Source organism: Protobothrops mucrosquamatus, unplaced genomic scaffold (assembly GCF_001527695.2).
Source record: "Protobothrops mucrosquamatus isolate PMUCROS unplaced genomic scaffold, P.Mucros_1.0 scaffold2886, whole genome shotgun sequence".
Classification (NCBI taxonomy): Eukaryota; Metazoa; Chordata; class Lepidosauria; order Squamata; family Viperidae; genus Protobothrops; species Protobothrops mucrosquamatus.
In genome coordinates, this window is record NW_015388914.1 from 90,029 (window position 1) to 110,215 (window position 20,187).

The 20,187-nt window shown below is 46.1% G+C and overlaps 2 protein-coding genes across 2 annotated transcripts in view; one reads left to right on the plus strand and one right to left on the minus strand.

The window, feature by feature from the left end:
- GABBR1 (gamma-aminobutyric acid type B receptor subunit 1) overlaps positions 1 to 12,297 on the plus strand; it is a 44,591-nt gene extending 32,294 nt beyond the window's left edge. The window contains exons 12-18 of the mRNA XM_015825937.1: positions 1,146 to 1,262; positions 2,549 to 2,656; positions 6,122 to 6,215; positions 7,843 to 7,970; positions 9,520 to 9,648; positions 10,652 to 10,795; positions 12,052 to 12,297. Of these exons, the coding sequence (XP_015681423.1) occupies positions 1,146 to 1,262; positions 2,549 to 2,656; positions 6,122 to 6,215; positions 7,843 to 7,970; positions 9,520 to 9,648; positions 10,652 to 10,795; positions 12,052 to 12,297 (966 nt within the window). The remainder of the gene's footprint in view (positions 1 to 1,145; positions 1,263 to 2,548; positions 2,657 to 6,121; positions 6,216 to 7,842; positions 7,971 to 9,519; positions 9,649 to 10,651; positions 10,796 to 12,051) is intronic.
- Positions 12,298 to 19,107: 6,810 nt separating this feature from the next.
- RNF225 (ring finger protein 225) lies at positions 19,108 to 19,812 on the minus strand. Its single transcript, XM_015825935.1, has one exon. It carries the CDS (start codon positions 19,810 to 19,812, stop codon positions 19,108 to 19,110), a length of 705 nt encoding a protein of 234 aa, XP_015681421.1.
- Positions 19,813 to 20,187: the final 375 nt, after the last annotated feature.

Consider the following 20,187-nt stretch of genomic DNA (forward strand, 5'->3'; position numbering starts at 1 on the left):
GAGGTGTCGCCCTTTGTGAGGAATGAAGAAATGGACCATGCCTTGGCGCTTGCCCCAGTCCCACCCCCTTCTGCCAGAGACCCTCAGATCTGTCCCACTCCTGCCCAGGCCCCCACAGGCACCCTTGACGCGAACGATGTAGAGCTGGCCATGCCCACCCAGTAGGCCACACCCACTCCAACCCAGCCCACCCAGTAGGCCACACCCACCCGGCCCCCCAGAGGGCAACTGCAATGCTGATGCGGCCCTCAATGAAATTGAGTTTGACACCCCTGTTTTAAACCATTACATCATTGACACCATTTAGGTGGCCTCAGTTCTGAAATAACAGAATAACCAAGTCAGAAAGGACCTTGGAGGTCTTCTAGTCCAACCCCTTGCTCAAGCAGGAGACCCTTTACCATTTCAGACAAGAGGCTGTCCAATCTGGCACCACAACGTTTGGGAGGCAAGCCATTTAATAAGATTTAATGTTTAATAACATTTTTCAAATGAGAGAGACTTCAGGTGGTCCTCTATCTCCAGGTAGTCCTTGACTTATGACCACAATTGAGAACTGAGCCCAAAATTTCTGTTGCTAAGCAAGACAGTTGTTAAGTGAATTTTGCCCCATTTTATGACTTTTCTTGCCACAGCCATTAAGTGAATCACTGCAGTTGTTAAATTAGTAACATGGTTGTTAAATGAATCTGGATTCCATATTGACTTTACCCGTCAAAAGGTCTGAAAAGGTGAGCCCATGACCCTGGGACACTGCTATACCATTGTAAATATGAGTCAGTTGCCAAGCATCTGAATTTTGATCAGGTGACCATGGGGATGCTGCAATGATCTTAAGTGTGAAAAACTGACACAAATCACTTTTTTCAGTGTCGTCGTAACTTGGTCACTAGTTGAACTGTTGTAAGCTGAGAATTACCTGTAGTGTTAGAAAATTCATCATCTCTCTGTGGTAGGCTATAGATACCTCTCGGGAAAGTCCCAGCTTCTCTTGGTTGATTAAGAGCTTTGAGGAAGTTCTGACATTCTTTTCTGATGAGATATTCTAAAGGAAGCTATTGACTTAATATGGATTTTAGAACTAGACAAATCTGATAGTAAATGGTTCTGCTTTCTTACTATTCTTTCCCCTACCCCACTTCCAGGCTCGGCTTTGGCTCTTGGGTTTGGGTTTTAGCCTTGGCTATGGCAGCATGTTCACCAAAATCTGGTGGGTACATACCGTCTTCACCAAAAAGGAAGAGAAAAAAGAACGACGGAAGGTCTGTGTTTTGTCTTGTTACCACTCTGGGCTGAATCATTCAAACGAAGCGAGTAGTACAGAGAAAGCATTTGGATGTACCTTGTCTTTCCTTTGAAAGCTATTATTCTTGGAAACAATTCCAAATTGGCTTGAGACCACACCAGGACAGAAATGGCAATATTTGCTCAAAAGTTACAAGGGTGTTCATCGTTTTCTATTCCGCAGGAATTTAATCTTGAAATCATACCACACCCTTGTTCCACTAAAATAATTGTTGATCGAGATTAGAGTTCCCTACTCTACCAGATACTTTATCTTTTATATCTGGTGGGTGTGTCCTTAGGTGAAAGGGTTTGACACAGAAGTTCATAAATCTTAGCAACATCCAGATCTAACCCAGTGTATTTACATCTGAGTTTTGCTACAGTTTATGACTGGCTGCAGATTTGGAGGGGAGGACACCATTTTCGGGGTGGGAGGATTAGCAAATTTGATCTTATAACCATACTAAAGAAAAAGCGTAATAAATAAATTGTCAGTGTTCCTTAGCCCTGTTCCTTGCTTTTTTCCTCTGTGCGTGTGTCCTTAGCCTCTTGTTGAAACACTGCTGAACTTTGCTGTTTTGTTTTGATTTATTGCTTTACGGTGTTGTTTTCTTACATTTATGTTGATAAGTTTCCCAAGGAACTGTCACTGCAGGAACAGAACTTAAATTCATAGGCATGTTTATATTAAATCAGACCATTGAACCATCCAGCCTGGTATTGTTGTGACTGGGATAGGTTTCTCCAGTCCTCTCTGAATACAAAACGGGAATTTGGAATTGGGGGGGAAATCTATTTGTACACAGCTTGTCTCCCAGGACATCTTTGTGTTGTCTTATTTATTACTTTAAGCCCACTTTTTTCCCACTAAACTTTTGACACAAGGTCTTGGGTTTCCCACACTTTCTCAACTTTCCTCAGTCTGATGCCTTCCAGGTAACATTCACTTCGATTCCCAATCTTATGAGAGTCTGAAGACCAACTACGAAGGCACCAGCTCGGGGGGAAAACTGTTGTTCCCATAATCAGAAAAATGAAACATGTGAAATAGGTGTGTATTGTTTCCATAGTACCCAATAATACACGGTAAAGACATTGGGTAAACAATAATTATTATTATAGTTGACTAGATGGATCCATGGTCTGAATCCCCAGGTAGCTAGAATTTGTAGCCTCCAGTATCCATGAAATTTCATATATTCTATTCCATTCCTTTGAGTGGGTTTAGCCTCCAGTTCTCTCTCTCCTTTTTTCCCCACAGACTTTGGAACCCTGGAAACTCTATGCCACCGTTGGATTGCTGGTTGGGCTTGATTTTGTCATCTTGGCTATCTGGCAAATAGTTAACCCACTGAAACGCACAACAGAGGTAACATCCTAAAGTGGCATCACTTTAAAACAAGTTATAGGTTCAAGGATTCCAGTTCGTTCAAACGGCTGTTGGTTCTTTTAGTACTAAGACGTATGAAACAACAATTTTTAAAAATTCCACGGAGCGTACAAGACTGCCTTTCTATCATTAGCCCACAAAGTTGTAGTGAGTTAAACAGGCAAAAATTATGTTAGCCTGAACCAGAAAGTCTGTCTTTTCAGCAATGAAGTATTGCTTTATCAAACATGCTTACCTATTAAAAGCCTCTTCAAGAGATGATTCCACATTCCTATTAGATCAATGAGGGGGGCCTTGTGGCCTCCCAGTTGTTATTTGTAATATCCCTCATCACAGGCCGGAAGTCCTGTAAGGTGTCATTCAGGAACTACAGAGAGGACTACTAGTCCCATGTTACTGGAGATGGTTCTCATTCCATTGACCACTCTTTTTTTATATATATATAGAAAAGCCAACAGTTGCAGTCAAGCTTAACGGCACTAAATTTGAAGCCAGGAAATTGAGAATTCTTTATTGCTGCCTTAGGCATGGAATAAAGTGAGTGACTTTGGATCAGTCACTTTTTCTCTGCCCGAGGAAGAAGGCAATGGCAAATCTCCTCTGAAAGTTTTGGCAAGAAAATTGCATAGATTTGGCCATACAGTTGCCAGGAGTCAGGGTTGGCTTGGTGGATCATAACTAAAGCAAGTGTTTGTCCCAGTGTATGGTAGAAAAATCTGCTTCTCTTGGATGCCTATCTCACTATTTCTCCTCTGTGACTCAGTTCCCCTGCTTCTTTCCTGAAACCATTGCCCCATAATCTCCCATACATTTACTGCCTCGTGTTTTTGAGTCTTTCTACTCCCCCCCCCAATAATCTGTGCTGGCTGCATTCACATCATATACTTGCCTTAATCATGGTTTAACCAATTCACTCAGTTTTGGGAATTTTGTGGAGCAATACTTATTGGCCCAGCCAACAGAGACAGTTGTAAGCAGAAGTGAGCTCTGTAAACGCACCTTATTAACCTCAGAGTCTTGAGTTTTACAAGCTCCTGCTAATTACTGGCTTTTACTGTATATTTGCAGTTGTAGATATCATGTGGGAGATGATGCGGTTGACCCTTCCCTCGGGCTCAGCCTGGTCATCTCCTACATCTCACCTGTTTGGTATGTCCCTGCAGTTTCTTCTCCTCTTCCCTATAACAACCTGTTGAGAAGATTGGTTTTTCCCCCTTGTTGCTTTCCTCTCCATTCTTGGCAGTTTTGTTCCTATCTTAATTGAATTGTGATTTCCAGTGTGAGTTGGGATATATCTAAAGATCTATCACAGGGTCGGTTCCTTCTTTGACTGAACGTAACTTATGGTTCTGGGAAGGGGCTAAAACTTCAGTGTTCCTTCCCTCTGACCTAATAGTATATCACAAGGGGAAGAGATGCAAATGACAAAATGATCATTGTGAAATATGAATGCAAGCGCTGCTCTTTTGCACGTTCATCATGATATTGCATGCAGATACGTAAGGGACAGGTGTTTGCAGTGTGATGTCACAACACCCATTTCCTCATGTTGATGAAACCATCCAATCTCACAGGTGCCTTTGCATCACACCTGCAGAGAGCCTGGTTGCTATACAGCAAGCCATATATTTCTATAAAACCAACTTATTAGAAAATTCCTTTTTCCTAACTGTACATGAAAGCTGGTGCCCTATAATTTTGAACTTGAAGCTACCCCAGTTACGTATAAAGCAAAATATGTAAAGATATGCAGTTTAAGATATAAAAGGTACATGTGTGTGTGTGAGAGAGAAAATGTTGCTAACTTTATTTCCGAATTTTACTTAGAATTATTTTTCAGCTGGGCTCTTGTTATTAGTTAAGAAAAGAAACTTAAAAGCAGAGCAAGGAAAATGGTCGTGAGACAAAAATCATCCATGTGTCCTTTTTGCACTTTAAGGGCACTACTAGGAGACCTACTGGCACAGTGGTTAGAGTGCAGTATTGCAGGCAAACTCAGCCCATAACCTGGAGTTTGATCTTGAGAGGGCTCAAGGTTGCCTAAGCTTTCCATCCTTCCGAGGTCGGTAAAATGAGGAACCAGATTGTTGGGGGCAATATGCAAATAACGTTCACTGTAGGACAGTGGTGGCGAACCTATGGCACGCATGCCAGAGGCGGCACTCGGAGCCCTCTCTGTGGGCACACGCACCGTTGTCCCAGCCCCGCCTCCTCCCATGGCCCCTTCCTCCCCAGCAGCCCCCCCTGGAGGACAGTTGCCCCCGGGCACGGCCCATGCGAAGCAGCGCAGCCAAGGGCATGGTAGCCAGGCAGCGGGGAAAAGATGCTGCAGGGCGTGGGTGGAGAGCGTGGCCACCATGGCGCTGCTGGGCTGCCAGGGTGATCTGGCAGGCCGTGGAAGTGGTGGGTGGCCCAGCGGGCAGGGCGGAGCAGGGACAGAGGTGGGGGGCGTTTTTTGTGCACTTGGTCCTTAAAAGGTTCGCCATCACTGCTGTAGGAGATGACTAGGCTGAGCCCGAGGGAGGGATCAAATGCGTCATTAGTCTTGAGTCCCTTCGTGCCCACAAGAGACCTAAGTCCAACCCACCTTGAATTGCATAGACTCTCATCTACCGCCGATTTGCTTTGACAGTTAATAGTACATATTCTTGTAGAGCAGAGGTCCCCAACCTTTTGGGCACCAGGGTAACATGGAGAGAGATTTTTCCACGGACCGGAGGGGGCGTGGTTTTGTGTGCTGCCTGCATCCCGCGGATGGGGCTTTGCTTGTTTGTGCAGCCCGGTTGCTGGCTTGCCGCGACCCGGTACTGGTCCACGAACCAGGGGTTGGGCGCCCCTGTTGTAGAGAGCTTAAGCGTGCAATAAACTTTTATATTCATCTGAACTGCCTGGACTCCTGATTTCCCGTGCCTGATATTACATTGTCAGCTGCCCAGAGAGCGCTGTAAAGTAGCACGGGGTGGTATGTAAGCCTAAATGCTATTGCTATTGTTAAATGACAGTTTCACCCCCTTCCATACCCTTCTTTAGAAAAGAGAATATCAGGATTGAAGTGTGGAGTCCTGGTGCTCTCTAAGCTTGGTTGTTTTCTTGCAGGTGTTTTATTACCCAGCAAGGTGACGTCATCAGTGCTAGAAGGAAGTGGGGTTTTCTCTCTTTTTATATGCAATAGCTTGCCCTGCCAGTATTGCTGATGGGGTGTGTGATTTTCTCCTTGGTGTTTCCTTGATTAGGGTATTCCTTTATATATATATGCTTCTTTACATTCTTCTACATACTGTGTGTGCTTGAGACAGGTATATATATATATCTATCTATAATCATCTTGACCCTTATAGTGCAGCCTTAAGAAAGAGTTAACGGCATACCTTGCCTTGTTCAGTGTATTATCTGCTTTGGCTCTTCTGCTTCCAATGTCTTCATCTTCTCTCCTCCCCCCCCAAGGAATTTACCAAAGAGGAGCCGAAAAGTGACATCGACGTGCTGATCTTACCCAAACTGGAGCACTGCAGTTCGGAAAGGATGAACACTTGGCTGGGTGAGCCTCTCTAGGAAAAGAAAGGGGTTTGTCCCGAGTCCACTTCCACTCATCCCGAGGTTTCGGGTGTCTTTTCCTTTCCTTGGCTAGCCCTGTAACCCTGCCCAGTCTTGCCTTAGTTTAGAAGCAAGGTTCTACATTTAGGCAAGAAAAACCAAATGTACAGGTATAGTATAGGGGGTACCTTGCTCAATAGTAGCAACTGTGAGAGGGACCTTGGAGTCCTAGTGGACAATCACCTAAATATGAGCCAGCAGAGTCCTGCAGCTGCCAAAAAAGCCAACACAGTGCTGGGCTGCATTAACAGAGGGATAGAATCAAGATCACGTGAAGTGTTAATACCACTTTACAATGCCTTGGTAAGGCCACACTTGGAATACTGCATCCAGTTTTGGTCACCAGGATGTAAAAAAGATGTTGAGACTCTAGAAACAGTACAGAGAAGAGCAACAAAGATGATTAGGGGACTGGAGGCTAAAACATATAAGGAATGGTTGCTGGAATTGGGTATGTCTAGTTTAATGAAGAGAAGGACGAGGGGGGACATGATAGCAGTGTTCCAGTATCTCAGGGGCTGCCATAAAGAAGAGGGAGTCAAGCTATTTTCCAAAGTGCCTGAAGGCAGGACAAGGAGCAATGGGTGGAAACTAATCAAGGAGAGAAGCAACCTAGAACTAAAGAGAAACTTCCTGACAGTTAGAACAATTAACCAGTGGAATAACCTGCCTCCAGAAGCGGTGAATGCTCCAACACTGGAAGTTTTTAAGAAGAGACTGGACAGCCATTTGTCCGAAATGGTATAGGGTTCCCTGCCTGAGCAGGGGGTTGGACTAGATGACCTCCAAGGTCCCTTCCAACTTCATCATCATCATCATCATCATCATCATCATCATTATTATTATTATTATTATTATTATTATTAGTGGACAACTTGGTCACTTTCCTGCCTTCTGGACTGAAGCATGGTGTCCCGAATATTTTTTGGTTTCTTGCCTACTGCCCAGTCAGTCTCTCCAGGCGTTCCTTCTGCACACGTGTATTTTACCATTCCAAATAAAAGGGATTGTTTTGGGAAGCCTGAGGGAAAATGCTCGAGGGCTGAAAAACAATGTAGGTGATAAGGATGGAGACATAGACCGGGATTGAGTGGGATCCTGGAGACAGCCAGCTGGCTCTGCCAAGAATACTGGGCATAAATTGCATACCTTGTTACATTTGGTTTGTGCTCAATGTTTGTTGCTGTTGTTGTTTTTTTTACACTGTTTTGAAATTGATTAGACAAGCCTTCCTCCATCTGGTACTTTCACTACAATGACCAGCAATTAGGCTACCTGGAAGTTTGGGGAGATTTAATCCTTGGAGGAGTGGGGAGGCTGGTTTAAAGTCCTGTTAAAATCTGTGTTTTTAAATTTTCTTTTTGATTCTTGCTTTATTACTGTGTGTTTTCTTACAAGCTTCCTTGAATGTTTCATAAAAGAAGTGAGCTACCTACTACCCAAAGAGCGAAAGAGTTGATAAGGGAGGCAGGATCTACTGCTACCCTTCCTAGGGTTGTTCCCCCCTACACCCTCCCTTCCATTGGGATCTCTTCGCCTTCCACCACCTTCACATTCCTTCCTCCCCACAGGCATCTTCTACGGCTTCAAAGGGCTGCTCCTGCTTTTAGGCATCTTCCTGGCCTATGAGACAAAGGGAGTCTCCACAGAGAAGATCAATGACCACCGGGCTGTGGGCATGGCAATATATAATGTGGCTGTAAGTGGTTTGTTTCAGATGATTGACAGTCATCTCTGCCAATTGAGCTTCTGGGTACAGCAATGTCCAAGTAATTGGAAGAGTATTCCATTTCTCCTCAGTCTAAAGAAAAGGAACAAGGTTTGGGCCAACGTTTCTGCCTTAGCAGGGATTAGAATGGGGATTGGGCCACTTCTAACTGGTCATGCAGTCGTCTTGTTTTGGGCTACTTTGCCTCAATTGGGGTTGCATGTAAGATCTCTTTCTGTAAAAAGGAAGGAAGATGGTCTTCACATATATGCAAGCTCTGTTGCCAAGGCAACAAGAGGAAGAACATTTTTTTAAGTTCAGGATGTCTAGATAATCTTTGGAAGTGGCAGATTCACTGAACTCTAAAAATACTTTAAGAATAGAATAGAGTGGGGAGGAGTGGAGTGGAATGGAATGGAATGGAATAGAATAGAATAGAATAGAATAGAATAGAATAGAATAGAATAGAATAGAATAATAGAATAGAATTACTTTATTTGGCCAAGTGTGAGTAGACACACAAGGAATTTATCTCTAGTGTATAGACCAGTGGTTCTCAACCTTTTTAATGCCGCGACCCCCAACCGGTTGTAAGTCGAGGACTAAACCGGTCGTAAGTCGAGGACTAAACCGGTCGTAAGTTGAGGACTACCCAATTGGTCGTAAGTCAAGGACTTTCCCTGCCCGGGAGCGCCGTGCATGCGTGGTTCCGCCCCCTGCCCTGGCCAAGGCGTAGCTGGCAAGCGGCAGAGATGGAGCAGGCCGACCACCAGCTGGCCCAGCCCAAGGGAGGTAAGGCACCTGCCCGAAAAGGGGAAAAAATGGCAGACAGCCTTGCTTGGCGACCCCCGTGAAATGGTCGATCGACCCCAAATGGGGTCGCGACCCATAGGTTGAGAACCGCTGGTATAGACTCTCAGTGTATATGCAAAACAACAAAATAATAATTATAATAATGATACCAATAAGAGAAGATATTAAAAAAGGTGAGAAGGATAATAATACAGCCATACTACAAGGGTAAATATACTTTACCAAATTTATATTTAGAATGTACAATTCTAAATTTATAGTCTATTTAGAAGGAGTAGGAGATACAATCAGACTTGGACGATTCTATTATAGCCAATCTCAATAAAAGTAGTTTTAACCTTCCTGTAGAGTTGATTTCCTGGTGTGGTCTACCCAATAGGGCTGACACTTTTGGGGGGGGGAGCTTCTGAACATCTGGCTGCAGCTCAGTCAGGAAGCTTTGCTTCTCGGTGTTTAGTGTTGCAGTGATAACCATCTGCTTTCACGAAGCCAGCCTATCCTGTTGGATGATGTCAAGGGTATTATCTCTCCTTGGCCATAGGGGCAGGGTGAGCCTTGAAGGCTAGAAGCAAATTTCCTGACAATCCCTACAACGGCTAGAGAATTCTGATAATTGAAGTCCACACGCCCTTAGGTTGGTCAAGGTTGTAAAATCCTGCCGTAGGACTTCCTGGGTGTGCTTTCCGGTGTAAGCTCTCTAACTGCCTGCAGCCTCTCCCTTTTGTAGGTGCTGTGTCTTATCACGGCCCCCGTGACCATGATCCTCAGCAGTCAACAGGATGCTGCCTTTGCCTTTGCCTCACTTGCCATCGTCTTCTCCTCTTATATCACCCTGGTTGTGCTGTTTGTGCCCAAGGTAAGTACTTCCCCTCTGACATCGCTTAAATCAGACGTGTCAAACACAAGGCCAGGGGGCCGGATGCGGCCCGTGAAGTGGTTTCATGTGGCCCGCGAAGCCATTCTGGAAACAGTGAGGGAACGGCCCCCGCTGCCTTGGCCCTGGCCCAGGTCGGCTGGGAGCCAATGTACAATTTTGTGGTGGCCATCTATGCTGAAACACATTCACTCTTAGCTCCACAAGGCCGTCTAGAAACAGCGAGGAACCAGCCCCTGCTGTGTCGGCCCCGCCCCTTGGGTGCATGCTGGGGAGGTGTCACCCTTTGTGAGGAATGAAGAAATGGACCATGCCTTGGCACTTGCCCCGGTCCCACCCCCTTCTGCCAGAGACCCTCAGATCTGTCCCACTCCTGCCCAGGCCCCCACAGGCACCCTTGACGCGAACGATGTAGAGGTGGCCATGCCCACCCAGTAGGCCACACCCACTCCATCCACACCCACTCAGTAGGCTACACCCACCCTGGCCACACACCCCCGGCCCCCCCGAGGGCAACCGCAATGCTGATGCGGCCCTCAATGAAATTGAGTTTGACACCCCTGGCATAAGTCATTCTTTAGGTCAGGACTGGATAATTAATTTTCCCAAAGGGCCATCTAAAACTGGGATTATTGTGGAGGGCCAAATCAAAAGGGCCGTGAAAGTGCATAGGCACACATGCACGCACATCTATAAATTGAAAAAAAAAATAGTTGCCTTCAAAATAAAAGCAATGCAGTTGTATTGCATGCATGGTGTACACTTACATTTGACTTCCAATTTTCGATGGGCTGGACAGGGGCATCCAAAGAGCCAGATGTGGCCCAGGGGCCATAAAATGCCCAGGTCTGGTCTAGCCCATCCCAGACAATGGCCTTCTCAGGAAGGGAGCTGAAAAAATTAAGCACATCTGGTCTTCCTGTTCTGGCTATCTTGCGCAGCCTTTTCCTAGCCACGAACTGCAGAAGTGTGGTTCCTGTTTCAGATGCGGCGTCTTATCACCCGGGGAGAATGGCAGTCCGAGCAGCAAGACACCATGAAAACTGGCTCCTCCACCAACAACAACGAGGAGGAGAAATCACGGATGTTGGAGAAGGAGAACCGTGAACTGGAGAAGATCATTGCCGAGGTGGGGACCGTATGTATCTGGGGAGGGGCAGCCAGGGAGTGATGATCAGTCCGGTGTCCTTCCATTCTCAGTTGTATTTTCTGCACAGCTTAATAATGCCCAGTAGAGAACTTTCATAGATCCAGACCAGGGCTAGGCAACCTTGGCTCTTTTATGACTCGTGGACTTCAACTCCCAGAATTCCTGAGCCAGCATGGCTCAGCTTGGAAACCTCTCCCTTTCCCCTCAGCATGGCTGGCTCAGGAATTCTGGGAGTTGAAGTCCACGAGTCATAAAAGAGCCAAGGTTGCCTACCCCTGATCCAGACAGACAACCTGTAGGGCAGAGGGCAAAGCATGATGGGAGATGGCATGAGATTTCTTTCTATGTTTTTGGGATGGAGGGGAGTTTCCTCAGAATTGTGCGAAGCTCCGTGGCGAGCGTTTTCAGTGATCATTGGTGGAGAATGCAACCCTGGAGGCGCAAACTGGCCACACTTTCTATAAAGACTAAGAACGTGGCGTAACATTGCTTACTCTTCCTGATCACCTTCCATACCCTTCTTAGAATATACTATTTGAGCAATCCACAGAACCGAGTATAAGAATTGGGCTGCCTTTTGATTGCTGAGCAACTTCCTTGGACTTGAGTTTTGGTTCTGGTGGGGTGTTTTTAGGGTGGGGAGGATTGCAGCTGCCTCCTTCCTGTATCTAAATTCTAGAGCAGTAGTGGCGAACCTATGGCACAGATGCCACAGGCGGCACTCAGAGCCCTCTCTGTGGGCACAAGCGCCATCGCCCCAGTCCTAGGCTTTCAGCTGGGTTTTATAAAACCTTTTTGCTTTAGGCCTCCGCCACCGTGTGCCCCCCAAAAAAGGTCCAATCAGTCAATTTCAACTTTTCGCGGGGAAAAAAAAAGATCTTGCAAAGTTGGAATTGATTGATTGAACTTTTTAGTCCCACCCAGTCTGCCGTTATCACCACAGCTACGCCCTGCCAATGGGCCATGCCCAGCCAATGGGCCACGCCCACCCGGCACCCAACGATGCATAAGTGGGTTTTGGGTTGCAGTTTGGGCACTCAGTCTCTAAAAGGTTCGCCATCACTGTTCTAGAGGAACAAACTGGGGACAGATCCCGGAGAAAACCATTTAGCGTCAATACCAACTTGATGGCACGTAATAAAATCTGCGCCAACATCCATCCCTTCCACCAGGATGCTGGGGGGTAGGTCTTGCCCCATTGCTTCATAGACCCCTCCCTCCCTCCTCCCCGACAGAAAGAAGAGCGTGTCTCAGAGCTCCAGCAGCAGCTGAAAGATCGGCAGCAACTCCGTTCCCGGCGGCGCTCCTCCAACTGCGCGGCTGACAACCATTTCAACAACTCAGCTTCCGCTTCAGCAGCCACTGGCCCCAACCTTTACCAGCCCAGCCTGCCACTTGTCCGTTGCCTGGTGGCTGAGCAGGCTGACAAGCTGGGACGCAACAATTGTGATGGGAGCCGTGTCCACCTGCTCTACAAGTGAAGGACCTTGCAGACATCTGGAGAAAGGGAGAGTGGGGCCGCCGGGGAACGGGCATCTGGTGGGTGGGGACTCTGTACAGCCGGCTGGGAAGGGGGGGTTTTGTTTTCCCCAAAAGAAAGGAAATGGAATCATAATCCCTAATCTTTGTAAAATATCTTCGTGTCTGTCCATCTGTTTCCCCTGGAGCCTGGAAATCCAAGTGGAAAATCTGGAGACTTAATTTAGAAGTATGCAATGCCAGGGACCACCCGCATCTACACTCCCCCCACCCCCCCCAAACACACACACACATCTCACTACTCTTCAAATGTTGCTGCTTGGGAAGGGAGCAACTGGAAATGTGGCCGTTGTAAAGCCAAACTCCCCGTCTGCGTGCCCTGGGTGCTTGCAAGAATACGAGGGGGCAAGAAGAAATTCAGACTGAAAGGAGCATTGGAAACTGGTGCAGTTTTTGCTCCTCTGTAAACTTAACCTAGATACAGATACCAGTAGATACAGCATACAGGGACGTCAATTTTTGTACAGTTGAGTTGTGACGTGGCAATTATATTGCGTTACTGATAGTCCTACCATAGTTCACAAGGGTTTTCTTTACATTCCCCCCCCCTCTTTTTGCTGCAACCTGATTGTTTGCAAAAGGGTCTATTTGTTCCAAGCCAGTCTGTAGCACAGTCTTCCTGCAGCCGATAGTTGAGTCTTCTAAGCACTTTGGTATGAAAAAAAAAAAAGTTTCATGTAACCCCAAAGAGTTCCATGGTGTTGGATTGGATTGCAACTGATTACGTTTCATTATCAAAAGCACTTAACTTACTTTCCCGATCCGATTCTGGCTACCGGTACAAGCAACCGCACAAATGCACAACCTGGCTGGCTCTGATGATAGCACATCATAGCCATGTCACATTTTAACCTCTGCCATCATTCCTGTGCAATCATGGGACCGTGAGGCGTCCCAGCTGGGCCACATCTACGTAAAGGTGAAGAGTGATGCAATGATGGAGGTGAAGGTTTAAAGCCAAAGGGAAAAATTCAAAAGGTGAAGGTGGAGCCCTTATTCAGAGATAGAGGCTATTGCTAGAGACAGGAGAGGGAACGTAACAGGTGATTTCTTTGCCCAGGTGGTAATTAATTAACCACAAGATAACGCCTTGTCCATCTGTAGCAGAGTTCTTTAAGAAAGTAAGCACCGTTCCTTGGATATGAGGGGACGGGCATTGCCTGATGTGAGAATGTTAGCTTGGAGTTGTTTCTACGAATATTTCAGTCCTTACTCAGCAGCATCTGCTCATGCTTGGAAATGTGTCCTTCGGTTGACAATGGGCCATGGAGAATTTCTAGATCATATTTAATTGCCATTATTGCCTTCATCTTGGTTCGTCTACACAAGGGATGTAGGGTGCTAGAGCTACAGTGAAGATAAGGATTGGCTAGGTTGCTGATGAACATTCGGGAACTGGGGCCCACAGTCTGACGAATGTATGCACCTCTGCATGCAGATCCTCTCCATGCTTTTCCCATTTGGAGCACTTTATTGTCCCAGCAGATGTGGAAAGCGGTGGATGCTGCCTAGGATGGCGAGGGAAGCCCAGATGCCTGCCAGACTTTTCCACCAGTATACAGATGTTCTTTAGTAAAATTATACCATACGAAACAAGTGCCTGTGTGTCATCTGTGAACGGTATGAATGTCTTCAACCTTATGGTGCTGTTCTATCTCCTGCAACATGAGCCTAACCCAAAGTAACAAGGGATGGAGCAAAGGGAATTCTTCATGAAAGCAGTGTTGATGCCATGTATGTTTCTCCCTCAATGTGTAGGTACAACCCATTTGTTCTCTTATGAAGGTAGTCCTCAACTTACAACCATTCATTTGGTGACTATTTGAAGTTACAACAGCACTGGAAAAGTGATTTATGACCATTTTTCAGTTAGGATTTCACACGTCCCCATGGTCAAGTGATCAAAATTGGAACACTTGGCATGTCTTTATGACGGTTGCAATGTCCCAGGGCAGGGGTGGGCAACCTTGGCTCTTTTATGACTCGTGGACTTCAACTCCCAGAATTCCTGAGCCAGCATGGCTCAGCTTGGAAACCTCTCCCTTTTCCCTCAGCATGGGCTGGCTCAGGAATTCTGGGAGTTGAAGTCCATGAGTCATAAAAGAGCCAGGGTTGCCTACGCCTGTCCCAGGGTCATGTGACCCACTTTTGCAACTTTCTGACAATGTCAATGAGAAAGCCTGATTCATTCCACCGCGCCCTTAAGACATGGCTCTTCCAACAAGCGGGATTGGCCTAGGGGAATTTTTAGTGGGGTTTTAAGAATAATTTTAAATTGACACAGGCGACATCAAATATTTCATTTTAATTAGGTTTTAAAGTGGGCATTTTTATCTTTGTATCTGTTTTACCAGGCTGTCAGCCGCCCTGAGTCCGTAAGGAGAAGGGCGGGATAAAAATTCAAACAAATAAATAAATAAATTTAATGTGTTACTAACTTAAACTGTAGTGATTCACTTAACAACTGTGCCAAGAAAGGTCATAAAATGAGGCAAATTCACTTAATTATTTTGCTTAGCAATGGAAATTTGGGGCTCTTTTGTGGTCATAAGGACTACCTATATAGTAGTCAATGCATGTTACTCCAGAGCATCTTAATCTAGCACCATCTAAATAATTTGGCTTATAAACCTGGACCAGTTTTGATTATTAACCATTCTTCTTGGGAATGAGGGACGGGTAGGCCGTTTGGCCCTAACGTAAGTTTCACCCAGTTCACTGGGGTCCTCTTATAAGTTTGTAAGAAATTAGAGCCTAAAGAGAGAGAAAAAAACACTGCTGGTGGACTTGTTGATTAAAAGACATAGCCAGTTAGTGCCAACCATAACTGGCTGCTACTGCAGACTTTTAAAACTTAAGTTGTTTGAGAAGGCAGGTATACTTGGACTGTTTCCAAATTGTTACTACTTTAAAAACAGAGCTGGTCGATGCCACTGGGAGAGAGTGTGTGCGTGCGCGTGTGTGTCATTGTGTGTTAGCTTTGTTGCTGCAGCAGAGCCAAGGAAGCAAAGGAGTGTGGCTAGACTAATCTGAAAAGCCTCTTTTAAAATACAACCTTGGTCTCTGCCGACAAATGAACAGATGAATTAGCTCAGTAGCCCTAAGGCACAGATGATCATTTATTTAATAATGCCCAGCTCCTGGAGTTAAAACAGCTATGGAATAATATGGCAATATAGTAGAGATTGATGGAGGTGGCTGCGCGTCAGGACAGTTCTTCAGTATAATTAGAAATCAGTCCATTCTTTTATACACTGCAGACATAGCTCTCTCGAGGCTAAATGTAAGATTTAAATAAAGTTGGAAAATTATTTTAACTCCTTAGATCGGGGGCAGCCAGATAGATTGGAAACTACCAGGAGCCTACCCTGGTATTACCTCAACTTCCTGTTTATCCAAAATGAGGAGCTTCTTCCCCATCAAAAAAGGACTCTTAGAAGTTCCTGTTTGTAGTGGTTGAGGTATTTTTTAATTAGATTTTTATCCCTTCATTATTGTTAAATCACTCGTGACATTGTTAAATAACTCAAGGTGTCAATAATCCTTCCTCCTATTTTCCCAACAACAACCCTGTGAGGTGGGTTAGGCTGAGAGTGACTGGCTCAAAGACACTGACATTTTTTCAGGCCTAAGGGAGGATTAGAACTCATAACCTCCTGATTTCTAGGCTGGCACCTTAATCACTAGGCCAAACTGGATCTCAGTGTAGATTTAGATGTAGCAGGGGTTCCCAACCGGAGTTGCTTGCACCCCCCTGGGGTGCAAGACGATCTTCCAGTGGGTGTGAAAACTTGGGGTTTTAAAATTATAGTGTATATGCATAATTTGTTGCTGTTGTTTCGAACTTTTGTAAGGGGTACGAGAATATATCAGAAGCGTTCTAGCAGGGTATAGAAAAGGTTGGAAGCCACTGATGTATAGGATTTAGAAGTTCAGAGCAAGGCTCCCATCCTCCAAAGCATTGTTGTTTTGCTTTTGCCCATATGTGCGTAGATCAGCATGGCAATAAATGCAGCCAAGTTGAACCCACACAGCCTGGTAAATAGCTAAATAGCCTCCACAAGCAGACCAAGAGCCTAGCTTGTTAATTCTGATGTTCTCTAGTGTTTCTCAACCTTGAGAATCAAGTGTGTGGATTTCAATTCCCAAAGTTTTGAAATTAGAAGTTCACAGATTTTAAAACCTCTAAGAAACGCTGCTGTATTATGTACGTCTTTCATCTGTTTGTGACCTTAGAACAGTGGTTCTCAACCTTTTTAATGCCACGACCCCACCGGTCGTAAGTCGAGGACTAAACCGGTCGTAAGTCGAGGACTAAACCGGTCGTAAGTCGAGGACTTTCCCTGCCCGGGAGCACCACGCATGCGTGGTTCCGCCCCCTGCGCTGGCCGAGGCGTAGCTGGCAAGTGGCAGAGACAGAGCAGGCCGACCACCAGCTGGCTCAGCCCAAGGGAGGTAAGGCACCTGCCGGAAAAGGGGGAAAAAATGGCAGACAAAAAAAATGGCGGACAAAAAAAATGGCGGACAGCCTTACTTGGCGACCCCCATGAAATGGTCGATCGACCCCAAATGGGGTCCCGACCCACAGGTTGAGAACCACTGCCTTAGAAGTTATAATGTTTAGATACCTTGCTGAAAAGAATAATTTGCTTGAGGGAAAGGCAGAAGGCAAAGGAAAAACAAAAGCTGCCCAAGGAAGATATTCATTTTTAGATCCATCAATAGCAATGATCAATTAATCAAGATACAAATGCCAATACAGTAATTTAGTTGAACTTCAGGTGTCAGTCCCAGGTGATGAATTCATTGGAGGCTGCTCAGCTCATGGTCAACCAGGAAGAGAAAAAAATTACATATGTCATAAACCCAGAACACGTCCTTACGACATGATTAAGAAATGTGTGAAAGTCTTTTAATGGTTATTTGTGATTGCAGACAAAACATTTAAGAAGATTAAACTTCTTAGGGCAATGGGCACAGAATTCTAGGCTTTTGGACTTCAGTTCCAAATTTCCTTATCACAAGTCTCAAGTTCTAAGCAGCTGGCCAGTATTTTTACAATTAAGTATTTTTTCCCCCCAATAATACAGATTTCCTATACACAGGATGGTGAAACAGCTTTGAGGCATTTCCAGGATTGAGGTGATCCTGCTACAGAAGTGGCCAACAACAGAAGAAACAAAAACAAAGAGTAATTTCTAAGGCACAAAACCTGAAGACTGCAGAATTTTACTGGCATTCTTCCTTCCCTAAACCAATCCATTCTATTGAGTTCCAGAGTAATTTGACCTGCATTAATTGCCCATAACTGCTTCTCTTCTTTATCTGCTGATCTGTGCATTTTCTGCTGCTATTAAAGGCACAGACACAAAGCCAGATGGGGTTTTTTCCCCCCCAGCCAATTAATAACCACAACCCACTAAAAATATGACTCTGAGCTGGAGATAAAATCTCCAAGCCTCTACCACAGGCTGCTTTTGCGCAGGTCTGTTCCACCCCATCTCTCCCTCTGAGTCTTGGGCCTTTATGGCTACACCGCAAGTATCTTAGAGCAAGTAAAGCCCCCTCCCTTTGTTACATGTTTGATGTTAGGGAAACCTTGGCATTTTGGATTCCTGCTTTCCATGCAGTTGTTCAGGCCACAGAACATGGGAGAAAAATGAAGTAGCAAAAACAAGCAAGAAGCTGGAAGTGATAACCCTACAGTCCTTCATTAGGCCGTTGTGATCCACAAGACTTGAGTTCTACGTTCACACTCGCCAGAACTCCAGAGCAGCATTGACAGTTAATCTCACCTTGGTATCTTTAGCAAGTTGCCCACAGCTGAACCCAACACCAAGTGAACTTCTCTGCCAAGCTGCTCCTATGAGTAGTGTACCCTAGGTCCAGGAGGAGAGGTTAGAAAGCAAAAAAAAAAAACAAACAAACCCAACCAAGCACCAAGGACAGTGAAAGTGCAGCTGCCAAGGATGAAGGCACCTTGCCAAACAAACCTCAATCCCTGGAAGTGATGTGCCAGATCCAGTTGTGAAGCAAAACCTCAGAGCAGATTCCACCAGCTGTTCAGGAGAAAAGGCCAATTGGAAACGTCCTCCTCATTTGCTTCTCTCTAAGCATGTTTTCTAAGAGTTTATCACCACCACCCCATCATATTCTGTCTTGCATTACATTCCTGATTGGAGAAAGAGTTTCAAGCTGGCAGTGGCCTGGGCACCTGAAATGTTGTTCCCTTCATCTGAAATGATATTCCCAGCCTGGCACCGACAGCTGACTACAATTTCCTGGAGGGGGTTGGAGTTAATGAACTAGCATGCCTGGAAGGCACCAGGATAAGGAAGGTTGGCAACACTTTAAGAGCATGCTGTGTGTCTCTGCCAAGGTGCCAATTAAGGCGGATTAATAATGTCTCCCATCCACCAAGAAGGTGTAACACGGCTCCGTTTTTCTACCAGCCTGTTCCCACGGGCAATAAAACAGCAAAGGGGCAACTTCAACCTCTCCAATTCACCTCATCCAAAGATGACTGCGAGAGAAAGTGCCAGCAGAAGTCTAAGGAGTGATTCGCCAATAAAGTGCTGGTGCCACAGCCTCCAGAGATGAAAAGGATTAGCAGACAGAGTTAAGCTTTATCTTCCCATTCATCCTGCGCAGACAACTGGAGGCGGCCAGGGAGTTTCTGGAGAATCTGAAACTACCAGCAGCACAATCATCACAGGTGGATGCAGGAAGGGCAGAAAGCCCATCTGTTAGTGTTAGGGCGAGGGAGAGCTTATTGGACTAGATTCGTTTCTCCCAAAGGCCGAGCTGTGGTTCCCTTTGGGAAATCCTCCCACTGAAATGTACATAGAAGGCATCATGAAGATGTAGATGCCACAGACTATCAGGGCGACGGTGACTAGCAAAGCGACCGACAGAGCGGCATAGAACGGCCAGCCCGAGATGGCCAGTCTCCGGGCTGATCCTGGGGGTGGGGGCCTCCCGACATCGACACTCAAACTGACAGTGTTGAGCGGAGGTCCTGGCTTCGTTCCAACTTGAGCCCCGCTTTTGTTCCCCCCTGGCAAGTAGAGCAGACCCCGCCGACGATCAAAGCGCACCGAGCCAGGGGGCACCGGCATTGCCGTGAGCTGCTCCAGCAGGTCGCGGCGGGTGGGAAGCCCCGGCAGGCCCTTGCGGGGGGGCAAGACGGTGGGTGCCCGGCAGACGGGGCAGGTGATGGCGTTGACATCTTCTGAAGAGACATTGATGCGGGCCAGGCACTCCAGGCAGAAGACATGACTGCAGCTCAGCTCCTTTGGCAGTTTAAAGAGCTGGTCATAAGGGGTGAAGCAGATAACGCAGTCTAAGGGGTTGGGTTCAGTACTGGCTGATTCTTCCTTGCGATCCACGGCTTCTTCCTTGGAGTCCGAACGTGGTGCTGAGGATTCAGGCTGGAAACTGACATTGTGGTGGGCCATGGCGTCACTGGCGGTTGCAACAGGCCCCAACGCTGAAAGACCCAAAGCTGAGGGACTCGGGCGTCATTCTTCAACAGTCCATGCTTCCATTCAACAAACTTCAGAGGAATCGGTCAGGAATTGAGCTGACATTTCTGAAAAGGACAGAAAGAGGACAAAAGGTCAGCAGTGATGATAACCTGCTCCCAAATCACAATGTACCAGGAGCACGGCCACCTTTGTCAAGTAGATTCAAAGGGAGGTGCTCCAGTTTGCCTGCAATACCAAGATAAGATATTAAAACAGGGGAAGAATTGCAAATTACAGCAGTTTTCAAAAGCACAGCCCCGTCCAGTGGAAGACATGGGTTTTTTCTTTTCTTTTGTACATGCAGCT

Excerpts from the sequence above, each read along its gene's own strand:
- RNF225 (XM_015825935.1), bottom strand. The coding sequence starts at position 19,812 with ATGGCCCACCACAATGTCAGTTTCCAGCCTGAATCCTCAGCACCACGT.